We start from the raw sequence: 15,653 nt of genomic DNA on the forward strand, positions 1-15,653 counted from the left end.
ATGAGACCAAGAATGAATAAGTTTAGAAGAGATAGCAGAAAATGAAAAAGATCACTGGGGGAAAGAGTTGCTATCAGAGGGAAGCAAAACTTGGGATGTGGAATGTGAAATTTGGGGGTCCTGGTTGCTTTGGACTGGGGAGTGTGTCTTGTGGGGTTAAAAGGAGGGAAGAGAGTTGAAAGGTGAGATGGAAACCTGGGTACAAACTTGGGTAGCCTCATAACTTTGTTGGCCTGGCTTCTCACACCATTGCTTCTTGAATCAGGTCCCTAGAAGCTCTCTGGGCAGTGCCTTGCTTCTTTGTCCTCAGCGGTGAAAGGAATCACTGTCAATGGTAGAACTTTCAGAGATCCAGGAATGCAAACCAATTATCTGCACTCAGGTCTAGGAGGACACCTCAGTTTCTGGAGAAGTCTGGGCGGGGAGTGAGGTTGCCCTTACTAGGGGAGGAGAGAAGGAGCATCCTGAAAACCATCTCTAGTCCCTGCAATGTCCCATGGTTGTCACGTGACTGCTGTGTCCCTTGAAGCCCTGCAGGATGAGAAGGTTTGGAGACAGAGAGCCAGGGAGCAGAATTCCTGCTTCTTCTCTTCCTAGTCCTGTGGATTTGAACACATTCTTAGCTTCTCTAGGACTTGCCTGCCTAATCTGTCAAATGAAGATACCCACTTTTGATCCAGTATGCCTACCTCAGAGATTTTGGAAGGATAAAATGAGATAATGTATGTATCATGCTCAGGTCAGAGCCTCAGTTCAGTTCAGTTGCTCAGTCATGTCTGACTCTTTGTGACCCCGGGGACTGTAGCACACCAGGTTTCCCTATCTATCACCAACTCCCAACATGTGTTGTTGAAGCCTGGCTTGGAGAATTTTGAGCATTACTTTGCTAGTGTGTGAGATAAGTGCAATTCTGCGGTAGTTTGAACATTCTTTGGCATTGCCTTTCTTTGGGGTTAGAATGAAAACTGACCTTTTCCAGTCCTGCGGCCACTGCTGAGTTTTCCAAATTTGCTGGCCTATTGAGTGCAGCACTTTCACAGCATCATCTTTCAGGATTTGAAATAACTCAACTGGAATTCCATCACCTCCACTAGTTTTGTTCATAGTGAGGCTTCCTAAGGTCCACTTGACTTCACATTCCCAGATGTCTGGCTCTAGGTGAGTGATCATACCATCATGGTTATCTGGGTCATGAAGATCTTTTTTGTGTAGTTCTTCTGTGTATTCTTGCCACCTTTTCTTAATATCTTCTGCTTCTGTTATGTCCATACCATTTCTGTCCTTTATTGTGCCCATCTTTGCATGAAATATTCCCTTGGTATTACTGATTTTCTTGAAGAGATCTCTAGTCTTTCCCTTTCTATTGTTTTCCTCTATTTCTTTGCACTGATCACCAAGGAAGGCTTTCTTATCTCTCCTTGCTATTCTTTGGAACTCTGCATTCAGATGCTTATATCTTTCCTTTTCTCTTTTGCCTTTAGCTTCTCTTCTTTTCTCAGCTATTATACTCATGCAGTATAATTTTGGAGTGTTGTGGTATTGATCATTTTGGTCATCAGCTTCAGAACTGAGCTTTCTGAACTTGGTTTCGATGGAGATAAGAGCTGTATGAGTTAAGGCTTTGGTCAAGATGTTAGTTCATGACAGTGCTTCGTAGCACTGGGGCTCAACTCCCACCTGGCCCCAAAACAGGCCCTGATTTTTCACCTTTGCTGGAAATATACATTGACGTATAAATGATGAGCCTTGTGAATCACAGGAGCTTCCCAGGTGGCTCAGTGTTAAAGAATCTGCCTGCCAAGTAGCAGACTCAGGAGACGCTGGTTTGATCCCTGGGTCAGAAGATCTCCTGGAGTAGGAAATGGTAGCCCGCTCCAGCATTCTTACCATGGATAGAGGAACCTGCTGGGCTACGATCCATGGGGTCGCAAAGAGTCAGACATGACTGAGCATGCACACGCGCGTGGATCACAGTGGGAGTCTAGTGGAGACTTTGCTGACCAAGGCCTTCAGGGTCCCTTCTTTCCCCGCTCACTTTGCTGGGAAGAGTGCTTCTCCGGCACCATGTTTGGCCAACGTCTTATTTTTCCCTTGCTTCTTTTGCATTCTTGTTTGGAGTGTCTTTAACCTCTGAGCAGATAAGCTGGAGTTGGGGAGAATTCTAATAGCATGTTAGAGCAAGAAGGAGCTTCATTATCTCATCCCACCCCTGCACTTTGCCAATGAGGGAGCTGAAGTAGAGGGAATGTCTTGTAGGCAGCTGCATTTTTTTATTTTTATTTTTTTGGATTCCGGCTGTCTTTCTCTTGGCCCTGGCTGACAGCCATGACCCTGAGTCCAGCTCCTTAGATGGACATAGGCCGTCTCTCACTTGCTCGGGGGGAGGGAGCTGGCCATGGCTAAGCAGAGCCTGTTCTCCCATTTCCCTCCAGAATTTGCTCCCTTTTCTGCTAAGACACAGAGCTTTGATTTGCTTTGCCTTCCTTGTTCCACACTCTCCACTGTGATTGAGGCTTCCCGCTGTCTCCTTTGCCCTCCCATAGTTCTCTGGTTTGTCTTCCAGCCAGACTGCTGAGCTTCTAGAAAGCTCTGGGATAAGGGAAGAGGCCCAGGCTTTCCAGATGGAGAATGAGCAGGAGCCAAGCTGGCTGGAGGCCTGGCAGGCTGAATGGATAATAACACTGTGTCTCTGAGGTAGCCCGGCCAGGGGAGCGCTGGCCAAATGACCCCGGAGAGGGAGGCAGCTGCGGCTGGGAGCTTCCATCTCCAGGAGAGACAGAGGCATGTAACACACACGAGGGGAAGGGCCTTGTGTTGAGAATCTCTCTCTTTCACACATACACACACACACTCACACTCACACACACACTCTTACACACGTACTGCATGTAGACATACAGGAATAAAATAGAAAGGGAAACTGAGGCCCGGAAAGAGAAGGAATTGGCAGCTTGTCTTCATGTGGGCTTGTGCCATAAGCCACCCTAATTTGGGCCTCCATCCCTCCAGCTGGTTGACAAGCAGAGCTGCTTAAAATACCTGTGGCTTAGGCTGTGTCTCAGGATTGAGATAAATCCCTCCTTTAGCTACGTTACTGTGATGAAGGCACGTAGGTGTTCAGCTCATGAGGCCATCTGATCCGTCATCACTGTCTGTCCATGTGGAGGCAGGTGGCAGAGGCCTGGGGTGCCCCAGCCTGACTGTGAAAACAGCGAGGATGCAGGGTGGCAAGCCCATGCTGAGTATCCTGGGCCTTTGGAGCTTGTTTAAAACAAAGGCCTGAATATAAAAGTTTATATCTATTCAAGGCATTGAAAGTTATTAGAAAATAACCAAGAAAAAAAGTTACCTGTAATCCCATTTCTCAGAGGTAATTAGGTTAAGCTGTGTGTAGTTGCCATTTTGTAGGTCAAGATAGCTGAATATCAGCCATTTCATTTGGTTCAACCTAATATATTGGTGCACTGCCTCCTACCTACTGATTCCTTTAAAAGTATGTATTTGTGATCATGGTGTATATACAAGCTTAGGCCCAACTTTTTTCATAAAACATTATAATTTTTTTTTCATAAAACATTGTAAGCATTTCCCCCATGCAATTAAAATCTTTCTGTCAACAGTCTTTTCAAAAGTTACGTAACATTCCATCATTTGGGAATATCAAAGGCATCTCCTGAGTCTCAGGCTGGGCTGTTCTAGCTCCTGTGTCCCACGGCCCAAGCAAAAAAAAGAGCCTTGTTTCTGGCACTCTCTTGGCCAGAGAGCAGGCTGGGATCCGTTCCCAGCAAGCCCAGAGGAGCTCGGATGACAGGTCACCAGAAGGCAGCTGGCCCCTGTCTCTCCGTGGGACATGTGCTGAGCTCAGACAGAGAATGGGTGGTGGAGAAGTTTGCCTCTGAGAGGCTGGGCAGACTGGGGAGGAGGGCGTGCCTGCCGCCAGGGGCCAGAATAGGATCCTGGAGGAGACTCAGATGCCAGCAAGAGGCGGCTTTTGCCCAGAAAAGATTATTTTAATTGCTTGGGTATTTGTGTTAGCCACTGACATCCCAGCAGTCTCTGTGCTAACTGAGCGAGGTTAGCATGACAAACCAGCTTTTTTTCCCAGAGCATTTTCTCTGTTGTGGTCAGCCTCAGGGTCAGACTGAGCCCTGTGGGTGAGACAGAGATGGTCACCCTTGACCGTGCTTCCTTCCCGCGACATTGAAGTGAAGTGAAGTCGCTCAGTCGGGTCCGACTCTTTGCGACCCCATGGACTGTAGCCTTCCAGGCTCCTCTGTCCATGGGATTTTCCAGGCAATATACTGGAGTGGATTGCCATTTGGTTTCTAGTGGAGAAGAGAGAATGGCAGAGAGGGAGGGATGGAGGGGAGGAGAGAGAGACAAGAGGAGGGGAGAAGAGAAGGGTGTGGGGAGGGATCCTGTCTGGCGCCGATGCCGGCACTGGCCATCAGTCAATGGGAAAGCCACAGAGCCTCATGGAGCCTCAGCCTTCTCACACCTGCAATGGGAATAATACTACACGTAGGGTGGTTGTCAGGCTTACATAGATTATTGCACTGAAACTCTAGATACAGCACCTAGCACGTGGTCGGCACTCCAGTCATTTGTTGATTTTGGTCACCTCCTCACTCCCTCGCCCTTCTCTTTAAACTCCCAGGAAGGGAGGTTCGAGCAATAATATAAATGAAAGTGCTAGCCTTTCCTGAGCATTTACTGCTGCTGCTGCGAAGTCACTTCAGTCGTGTCCAGCTCTGTGCGACCCCATAGACAGCAGCCCACCAGACTCCTCTGTCCCTGGGATTCTCCAGGCAAGAACACTGGAGTGGGTTGCCATTGCCTTCTCTGTGAGCATTTACTATTCATTTCAAAAGTATCTACAGAGGGCCTACTAAGTGCTGGGCGCTTTGCTCAGCACTGGAATACCGCATAAAGGAAAGTAAGTTCTGCCCTTGTGAAGTCCACATTCTAACAGAGGGAGGCAGATGGCAAGTAAACACTGTGAGCAAATGCATGGACCCTCAATGAACAGTATGTCCCGTGGAGACACTACTGTGAAGAAGAATGTGGCTTGGCAAAGGACGGGCAGTGGCTGCTGTTTTATAGAAGGCATGCGTGCGAGCCAGTATGTGAGCACTAAATGTCTCCCCACAATACTTTTTTAAAGTATTTCTTAATCATTTAAAATTCTTTTTCATTACAGTTTATCAGAGGATATTGACTATAGTTCCTCGTGCTACATAGCAGGACCTTGTTGTTTATCTGTTTTCTATGTAATAGTTTGTATCTGCTAATCCCAAACTCCCAATTTAACCCCTCCCCCACCCCCACCCCCAACACACACACCTTTTCCCTTTGGTAACCATAAGTCTACTCTCTATGTCTGGGAGTCATTTCCATTTTGTAAATAGGTTCATTTATACTGTACGAAAATTATTGTTTAATAAAACACTTTGGGAAGTGATGAGGACACCTCCAAGCTCCAGGAAGGGGACAACCCTCTTGTTTTGCAGATGGGTGGTGGGAGCTGGAAAATGGGGTGGGAAGCAGATTCTCACAGAGCCAGGACTCCTGGCTCCCCTCCAGCACCGTTCACCGTTCCAGGCTTTGCTCAGTGGCTCTGGGGGAAGAGCAGTGTTGGGTGAAGAGTTTCTGTGACTCAAGGCGCAGACTCAGCACGTTAACTCTTCCCTCCGGGACTGAGCTGTCAGCTTCACAGGATCAGCAGATGTCACCTATTCTGATGGATCATCCTCCCCAGCTTAGGGCCTTCCCTGGATGGAACCAAGGTTCAGGGGCTGCAAGGCCTCAGAGACGGCTGGCTGAGCTTTCTCTTGGTTCTGCTGGGTGGAGGCTTAGGGGCATCAGAGGCAGGGGGTGTGGGGAGGTACAGTCGCCTCTGCCCAGAAGGACTTGCAATTCAGGGAGGTTCTCGTCCAAGCCTTGCTTCAACATGTGTGTCAGTCTGGAGCCCTCTGAAAAGCGTTCTGCTGGACACAAGGTTTGGGACTGTGGTTACTCAGAGAAAACAGGTTTTGTGTGTGTTGCATGAAGAACCTAGGCAAGGTCATGATGTCTCAGTGGGGTGTGTGTGTGTGCACGTGTGTGCGCATATGTGCCAGGGCAAACCCATGCAAACATATGCAAATGTATGCACATTCACATATTATGGACAAACTAAAAGAACAAAGGCCAATCCTCTGGCTGTGTTCTTTTCCTTGATAGTCTCTGCCCTGCTCTGGAGCCCATGGGGTTCAGTTCTGTCTCTTGTCTCACTCCAGGGCATGGGCAGACCAGGGAAGGTGATGTTTTAGGGGGACCTCCCTGGTGAGGCTGTTTCCTCCTTGGCTGCCCACTTTAACCCAGATCTTCATGGGGAAGAGACCCTGCCTTCAGCCCCAGGGCTGCAGACTTCCTCCACCTTCCTGACCTTGGGACACCTGCCTACAAAGCTCCATCTGGTTGGACACCCTGAGCTTCTCTCCTGTGGGTCAGTTCAGTTCAGTTCAGTCACTCAGTCATGTCTGACTCTTTGCGACCCCATGGACTGCAACGCCCCAGGCCTCCCTGTCCATCACCAACTCCTGGGGTTTACTCAAACTCATGTTCGTCGAGTTGGTGATCCCATCCAACCATCTGTCTATCCTCTGTCATTCCCTTCTCCTCCTGCCTTCAACCTTTCCCAGCATCAGGGTCTTTTCCAATGAGTCAGTTCTTCACATCAAGTGGCCAAAGTATCAGAGTTTCAACTTCAGCATCAGTCCTTCCAATGAATATTCAGGACTGAGTTCCTTTAGGATTGACTGATTGGATCTTCTTGGAGTCCAAGGGACTCTCAAGAGTATTCTCCAACACCACAATTCAAAAGCATCAGTTCTTCGGTGCTCAGCTTTCTTTATAGTCCAACTCTCATATCCATACATGACTTCTGTGGTTAGGGGATGCCAAACTGGGAAGGACCCTCAAGTCCCAGAGATCAAGTGCTGGAAGGCCTTTAAGATCATCTAAATGGTACTAGAACGTTGGCTTCCTGATGGCTGGGTCTTTGTTTTGTTCACTATTACAACTCCAGAGCCCAGAGCAGGGTCTAGGATGTAGTATGGCCTTAATGAATATTGTGAAATGATTGAGTGACTCTACTTCAATATCCACTCAATTGACAGAGGAGAGCTAGGACTGGAACCCCAAATTCCCTCGTCCTTTTTTCCTGTCCCCTTTTCTAATCCTAAGAAACTCCACTTTTCCAAGGCTGCCAGGATTCAGTGAGATGAGCTATAAAACTCTCTAGCCTACACCTAGGACATGGTGGTGGTGGTGGTTTAGTCACTAAGTCATGTCTGACCCCATGGACTGTAGCCTGCTAGGCTACTAAATCAACGTTAGCTTCTCCTTCTTTCTTCTGTTTGCCCTTAGCACTCTTTTCAGATTTCTCTCTGAGGCAAGGTCATATACAAAGTTCATTTTTTACAGCCTCATACCTCTCTCCAAGTCACAGCATCTATTTACTATTTACTTAGCTATGTGTTGGGGGCTGACACAGAGGACGTAAATGGAATGATGACCAGTTAGTCTTGTTTTGAGCGGTTGGTCATTCTAAATGTATTAATGAAATCCATGAATTCCTTAGGGGAGCATTTCCATGGAAAGAATGTTCTAGGCTCTCAGTATACAAAGGGAGAATTCCCAGTATACAAAGGCCCCACCTCTGAGTCTCTGATATCTCCTGCAGTGGCAGATGAAATGCTGCAAGTGTGACTCCAGGCTGGCTCACAATTACAACGGTCACCGAGTGGAGAACGTGGTTTCATCCTCGGGCCCCATGCGCTGGTGGCAGTCACAGAATGGTAAGCGCCTGCCGCCGCCTCCAGGAGCCCATGCGTGAGGCTCCTGTAGGATGTGCAGGGCGCCCTGGGGCCCTTTGAGTTTTCCCACGTCTTTCTTATGGTGGTGGGACATGGGTGGTTGGTGAGCAGAACCTTCTGTCTTTGTATTTGAGGCCTTTCAGATGTTGTAGGTAGAATAATTTACTGGAAGTTAATGAAAAGGTAAGAAGAGAGAGAAATGCCTTCATTTCATTCCACTTGGTCATAGTGGGCTTGCTGAAGGAACCGGGCATTGGGAACAGATCTGTGTTGGGCTGAGGAGTTGAAAGTCTAAAGGTTTTAAAGACATCAAGGGACAGTAGGAAGGAAATTTGGCCGAGAAGACATGGGCTCTTGAATAGGTGCTATAAGTAGAAACATAATGGTACCATGCCTCTCTGAGAGGGAGATGAGAAAATCAGAGTTAGATTTCTTGGCGCCTGGGAAGGTAGACAGTCTCTGCTCTAAAGTTCCTGGGTTTCCTGTCTTTCCAGATGTGAGCCCTGTCTTTCTGCAGCTGGACCTGGACAGGAAATTCCAGCTTCAGGACATCATGATGGATTTTAAGGTGTGTTTCCTGGGTATGGCAGTGGATAAGAGAGGGGGGACTCTGGGCCGTGTGGGCTTGGACTCATGGGGAGCCCAGGGTCCTTGTCTCCCCAGGCTGGAGGTGATGGTGCCACATGCGGGGTGGGTCTCCCTTTCTCAGGTTGGGGCTACGCTTAACCCTGAGCCTATATCATGGGGACAGCAGAGGTACCACTTCCGGGAGATCAGCCCCCCTGTTATCCTCTACCTTTCTGCACCTCCCATCCTTAGCCCATCTAATTAATTCAGCTCTTCCAAGACCAATTCTACTTATACAGTTGTGTAATAGCCACTTATACAGTTGTGTATTCTTGGTATACTCTGTTTTAATAAGTTTGCTGATAAGATTGAGTTTAACCAACAGCAAGGAACTGGCCAAGCCACATGTGAGATGTGCTTTCAGAGCCATTGGCTCGTTCAGTGCCATTACTTGTCAGGTTTTGCTTTGAGTCTAGCCTTTGGAGATATGCCTTTTGGAGGGAACATTTTCATTCATTAGTGACAGGGTCTTTGGTTTTCCTTTACAGAGATTTGATTTTATTCTTTCTACAGAAATAGTCCAGTATTTAATGATAAAGCTTGGTTGATGAAAATAAATGATCAGGATAGGTAATGTTGAGCTGTGAATATAAAGCAATAGGACCTAATATCCTATATGACTGAGGAAGTTGCTATAAGAACCTCACCTCAAGAATGATAAAAGTGAAAGTGTTAGTTGCTCAGTCGTGTCCAACTCTTTGCAACTCCATAGACTGTAGCCCACCAGCTTCCTCTGTCCATGTAATTCTTCAGGCAAGAATATTGGATGGGTTGCGTTCCGTTTTCCATGGGATCTTCCTGACCCAAGGAAGATGCAAGGTCTCCAGGGAAGATGCCTGACCCAGTGCAGGGGTCTCCTGCATTGCAGGCAGATTCTTTACCTTCTGAGTCACCAAGGACGCCTCAAGAATAGGTCTCAAGTATTTTGAGAAATGCTAGAGCCATTTGAATAAATGCCCAGTCTCTAATGGTAACAACTTTGAAGGGCAACATGCATTTGGATGGATACTCGTAGTCTCATTGCTTTGTCATCATCCATTCATTTATTTGTCCATTCTTGCTACACACATATTGAACATAGATTATATGCTGTTAAACAGCTGAATAAAACTAGATCACAATCCTCCAATTGCTTTGGTATTATTAGGGAAGACAAAGAACCAGTAGCAAGACAGTGGGACATGTGCTCTGATGTTGGTAGGAAGAAGTACTAGGGACATTAGCAAGGGGGCACCCAGCTTGATCTCTCTTTGATGGGGATGGTCAGAGAATGCACCCACGGGAAGATGAAACTTCTTAGGCCGGTAATAGCCAGGTGAAGGTTAAGTTTATTCCAGGCGAAGAGAATAGCAAAGTACAAAGACCAAGAAGTAAGAGACAAGAATGTATATAATTGGGGGAGGGGGCAAAAGAATGCACACAGGGTCTGGAAGGGCAAATGTGTATATGGTGGCGAGAGGCAAGGATATGCAAGGCTGCAGACTGGAGGGAGATGAGTTTACAGACGTAAATGGGGAGAAGGAGAGTGGATGAAAGATTCATGCATTCATTCAACAGATGCGCTGAATGACTACTCTGTGCTAGATGCTGGGGGTGCAACTGTGAACCAGCTAGACAGGGGGTGCCTGTGGTTTACTGTGGTGGTTCTCAACCAGGTTATTTTTGGCCATTTATAGACCAATTTGTGGTTGGTACAGCTGTGGGCATGATATTGACATCTAGTGAGTGGAGGTCGGGGGCTGCTGCTAACCATCCTATAATGATGAGGACAGTCCCCATGGCAAGGCATTATCCAACTCCAGATATTAACAGTGCCACGGTTGGGAAACCCTGGTCTGGGGGGAGAAAAAAAAAAAAAAACAGGAAACCAACAAATAAGCAATGGGAATTGTGGTGACATTTACGACGGCAGCAAATGAGATCCCATAATAGGAAATGATGTGGTGGGTGGGCAGAGTGTGGGCAGAAGAACGCAGGTTAGGTGGGTATAAAAAGAGCTCTGTGAGGAAGTGACATCTAGCTGAGAACGAAAGAAAGAACCCACCAGGGGAGAGGAGTACCCCAGGCCAAGGAAGCCACGTGAAGAAAGGCTCTGAGGAGGGAGCAAACGGGCTGTGACTGAGGGCGTGAGGAGATGGAGGTTCACAGTGGCATGGTCAGGAGTTCAGATTTATTCAGGAAGAGCGAGCGGAGGGCTTGGATAGATGCTCCTCCAAGGAGGGCGCGCAGAGGGCCAATGCATCCACGAAAAGATGCTTGGCGTCGTTAGCCATCAGGAAAAAGCTAGTGGAAACCACAGTGAGCTGTCACTTCACACCTGTCAGAGTGGCTATCAGCAAGATCAGGGGTCCCCGGGCAGCGTAGCGGGTAGGATTCCAGGCTTTCGCCGCCATGGCCTGGGTTTAATCCCTGTAGTTGGGGAACATCCCACAACACGTGTGGCATGGCCAAAATAAAACAGGTGAGGTAAGTGTTGGTGAGGATGTGGAGGAAAGGGAACAGTTGTTTCCTCTTAGAGGGAACGTAGACGGTGCAGCCACTGTGGAAAGCAGTATGAAAGTTCCTCGAAAAGTTATTAGAAAAAAACGTCTACCATATGATCCTGCAATCCCACTTCGGTTGTATACTGGAAGAAAATGAAGTCACTGTCTCAAAGAGATGTCTGTAACGCCCATGTTCGTTGCAGCATTAACGAGGAGATGCAAACAACCTAAGTGTCTATCAGTGGATGAATGGGTAAAGAAAAGGTCACTCGTGCACACACATGCACACACACGTGTGCACACACCACACGCATATATACACATGTGCACACACGTGTGTACACACACCACACACATGTGTACACACACACACAGACTAGAATATTCAGCCATGAAGAGAGAGGGAGATATTGGGACAACATGCATGGATTTTGAGGGCATTCTGCTAAGTGAGCTAAGGCAGAAAGATGAATACCACATGTCTTCACATATATGAAAGAAAGTGAAAGTGAAGTTGCTCAATCATGACCGACACTTTGCGACCCCACGGACTGTAGCCTACCAGGCTCCTCTGTCCATGGGATTTTCCAGGCAAGAGTACTGGAGTGGGTTGCCATTGCCTTCTCCAGGGGATCTTACCAACCCAGGGAATGAACCTGGGTCTCCTGATTGCAGATGGACGCTTTACCATCTGAGGCACCAGGGAAGCCCTATATAGGGAATCTTAAAAACTTGAACTCATCAACATAGAGATGAAAATGGTGACTGCCAGGGCTGGAGGGAGGAAGAAATGGGCGGGGGTTGCTGCTCACAGAATATAAAGGTCTGAGTATAAGAGGCGTAAGTTCTGAAGACCTAACAGACAAGGTGGTAACGATTATAGTTATTAACACTGTACTAGACACCAGGAAGTCGTTAAGAGAGTAGACCTGAAGTGTTATCATGACACAGGAAAAGATTATTATGTAAGAGGATAGACGTGTTAACTCACCTTATTGTAATAATCATTCTGTAATATGGGGCTTCCCTGGTGGCTCAGATGGTAAAGCGTCTGCCTACAATGTGGAAGACCAGGGTTTGATCCCTGGGTTGGGAAGATCCCCTGGAGAAGGAAATGGCAACCCACTCCAGTATTCTTGCCTGGAAAATTCCATGGACTGAAGAGCCTGGTAGGCTACAGTTCATGGGGTTGCAGAGAGTTGGACATGACTGAGCAACTTCACTTCTATGACTGTCAAATCATCACATTTGATACACCTTAAACTGGCGTATATTGCACATCCATAATATCTCAATAAAGCTTGGAAAGAAACAGAGTGGGGAAGCCGTTGGAAGGTTTTGAGGAGAGAAGAGTCACAGCCCGTTTTACATTTTAGAAAGGAAGTTCTGTTTGTGTGGAGGTTGGGTTTTGGAACCAAAAGAAGTTTTCCAAGCTGGGAGCTGTCAGCATAAAGACAACATGGAAAGCTGTGAGAAATGGATGGAATCACTGAGGGCAGAAGTAGGCCAGTGCAGACCCATCGAAGGGTCTCATGCAGGGAGCAATGTGATCAGATAACCCTGCAGGTGAAGTGTGGGGGCGTGGCTTGGAAAGCCTGGGCAGAGGCTGGGCTTGAGTTCCAGGCTCTTGCAGGAATCTAGGCTCAGCACGATCAGGGGCCTGAGTTCTGACCATGGATGTGGGAGGAAAAAGGGGAAAGGATAGAATCAGTGTTTGGCTATAGGAAGCCCAGTGGGAGAATGTTCTGGCCTGACTGCCTGGGTGGTGGGCTGAGTAGGGATCGTGCCTTCTGGAAGTCAGATCTGTTTTCTCTCACTTTGCAGAAGCAGGGAAAACCTGCTGGGGCCCGTGGTTTGTAAGAAGGATCGGACCACAGTGCCCCTGAGCCCACTTGCTCTGTGCAGCCCTCCTTCTTCCTCCTCACTGTGGTTCTCAGGGGCCGCCAGCACTTAAGAGCGTCTTTCTGTGACTGTGTCCCCCAGGTGGGGTCACTCAGGCCTCCCCCTCCCCGTGTGTCCCTACAGGGGCCCGTGCCTGCTGGCATGCTGATTGAGCGCTCCTCGGACTTTGGCAAGACTTGGCAGGTGTACCAGTACCTGGCTTCCGACTGCGGCTCCACCTTCCCCTGGGTCCGCCAGGGCCAACCCCAGGGCTGGCAGGACGCTCGGTGCCAGCCTTTGCCCCAGAGGCCTAACGGGCACCCGAATGGGGCCAAGGTAGGAGAGGGCACCCTGAGAAACAGGCGTGGGGAGAGGTTTCCCACTTCCCGTCACTCACGTAGTCACCCAGGCTTTGGGGAATCCGTGAGAACCCTCCCCCTCCTTCGGGCAGAGCTCTGCTGTCTTTCCTGAGCTCCCCAACAGTGACCACTTTAGGAGACGTACGTGTGAGTGCGTGCTCAGTCATGTCTGGCTGCGACCCCACGGACTGTAGGGGTCCTCGGTCCTCTCCAAGCTCCTCTGTCCGTGGGATTCTCCAGGCAAGAATGCTGGACTGGGGTGCCATTTCCTCCTCCAGGGGATCTTCCTAACCCAGGGATCAAACCCACATCTCTTGTGGCTCCACGTCGGCAGGCATATGTTTACCACCGTGCCACCTGGGAAGGAGCCCTCTGGACACCCTCAAGACATTTGGCAGGGCATCAAATGGAAAAGAGGACCTCTGGGCTTGGCCACAGCTCACCTCTTCCTGGGTCTCCCCTTACCCCGACTCTCTGCAGGTCCAGCTCAACCTTATGGATTTAGCCTCTGGGATCCCAGCCACACAAAGTCAAAAAATTCAAGGTCAGTGTGGCTACTCCTCTAGCCTGTGGGACTGTGGGTAGAGAACAAAATAGGCTTGCAGCTCAGATCGTGGACATTTCCGAGTCTTTGCTGCCTCTGCCAGTGGGGTTGGATTGAACTCCGGCCCTGCTTAAGCTCGTAGGGGTATGGTGCTGGCCCGGCCACTAAAAAGGCCCCAGTCAGGGTTGTGGGGGGTCTTTTCATTGTGGGAGGCTTGGGGAAGATGGGTAGTGAGACCAGAGTTCCTTTCCGTATCATCCTGCCCTAGGAGACTGTGTCTAAATTTTTTTTTTCCTTTTTCCCCCATACCTGCCCCCTCCCTCCTTGCTGTTCATTCCCCGCAGAGCTGGGGGAGATCACCAACTTGAGGGTCAACTTCACCAAGCTGGCGCCTGTGCCCCAGAGGGGCTACCACCCTCCCAGCGCCTACTACGCTGTGTCCCAGTTGCGTCTGCAAGGGAGCTGCCTCTGTCATGGGCATGCGGACCGCTGTGCCCCCAGTTCCAGGACTCCTGCCAGCCCCTCCAGCGCCGTGCAGGTGGCAGCCCAGGGCGGGAAGGGAGAGGGGAGCAGGCGGGGCAGACTGTGGGCATCCTCGGGACCCCTGGAGAGGGGTGGGGCACTAGATTGAAGACTTGAGTATTTACTGTTTTAGCGATGGCGAAGATGAGTGTAAACGGTTATCGTTTTCAAGGTCCCATTTGGTAGCACTTCTTTGGACCTGCTTTATTATTTGAGATAATTTTTATTCAGTAACATAGGTGTAAGTATAAGTATACATGTAAGTAGAAGTATATACATGGGTATCGCAGGGAACTTAAGGCATTGATTCTTAGCCCTGGCCACACATCATAATTTCCTGGGGAGCTAAAAAGATTACTCGGACCCCTACCTCAGACACTCTAATTGTATTATTATTATTTAAAGCTCCCGGTGATTCTAAGATCTTGCCAGGATTGAGAGCCCCTGGTTCGAGGGACTTTGAAGTCCCATTTAGAGGTGAGATATGGGACAGGAGGAGAAAACAGAGGCTAACACGGATGCTAAGTTCACCCCAGAGCAGCTGAGTCAGATGCGTCAGGGATAGAAAGAGAAGCTCCAGCTTAACAAGTGACCCAGGGGCGTTTGCTGGGAGGCCAGGCTTGAGAGCCATCAGCAGAGGAGAGAGACCCTTTTGCACCAAGAAGCAGAGGGAGCTGTTTTCATTTCACGTCCCTGCTTCTTCTACAATATTAACAATCGGGAGCAGGATACTTGTTCTAGTGATAAAGGCACACGATCAAATCCTATCAAATCCTATCAGGTGGCCTGCTAGGGAAAATAAGGGGACAGGAACATTGGGCAGCCTTTTCCTTTCCACTTTCTGGGCCAGTGCTTCCCCCAGGCTGCAGAGGAGGCCAGAGAGAGACCGGCGTCAGGGATGTGTCAGCCGTTAAGGCCTAAAAACACAAGACCAGAACACAGGCTGAGTGTGATCGCTGGCGTATGAGGATGTAGAGGAGGGTGAGGGCCTGCCCAGCCCCAGTGGTTCTCAACTCTGGCTACACCATGGAAACACCAGTTTGTAAAGTACTGATGTCTGGGCCTTGTGTCTGAGATTGGATGGAATTGGGCCTGGGCATTTATATATCTAAAGCTCCTCAAATAATGCTTAAGTGTGTCCAGAGTTGAAATCCATGGAGTTAGAGGGAGCAGGCAGGCCTGATGAAGGATGTGCCATTCCAGCTGGGCAGGATCTTGCTGGTGAATAGAGCGAGAAGGGACTTCTAGGAAGGAAGCAAAGCAGCAGTACAAGCCACAAGGTGGGGAGAAGTGGGGCTTATACAGGGAGCAGCCAGTTCAGCTCAGCTGCGCTGTTAGGAGCGAGCGGAGGGCGGGCATGGAGCAAACACAGTGCAGG

The 15,653-nt window shown here is 48.9% G+C and overlaps 1 protein-coding gene across 3 annotated transcripts in view; it reads left to right on the forward strand.

The window, feature by feature from the left end:
* The window catches only part of LAMB3 (laminin subunit beta 3), a 47,810-nt gene that overhangs the window by 13,552 nt on the left and 18,605 nt on the right, over positions 1-15,653 (forward strand). For all 3 annotated transcript variants that reach the window (XM_068985958.1, XM_068985959.1, XM_068985961.1), the window contains exons 5-9: positions 7,727-7,841; positions 8,354-8,427; positions 12,995-13,186; positions 13,690-13,753; positions 14,098-14,291. In XM_068985958.1, the coding sequence (XP_068842059.1) occupies positions 7,727-7,841; positions 8,354-8,427; positions 12,995-13,186; positions 13,690-13,753; positions 14,098-14,291 (639 nt within the window). The remainder of the gene's footprint in view (positions 1-7,726; positions 7,842-8,353; positions 8,428-12,994; positions 13,187-13,689; positions 13,754-14,097; positions 14,292-15,653) is intronic.

Source organism: Capricornis sumatraensis, chromosome 14, assembly GCF_032405125.1.
Source record: "Capricornis sumatraensis isolate serow.1 chromosome 14, serow.2, whole genome shotgun sequence".
NCBI lineage: Eukaryota > Metazoa > Chordata > Mammalia > Artiodactyla > Bovidae > Capricornis > Capricornis sumatraensis.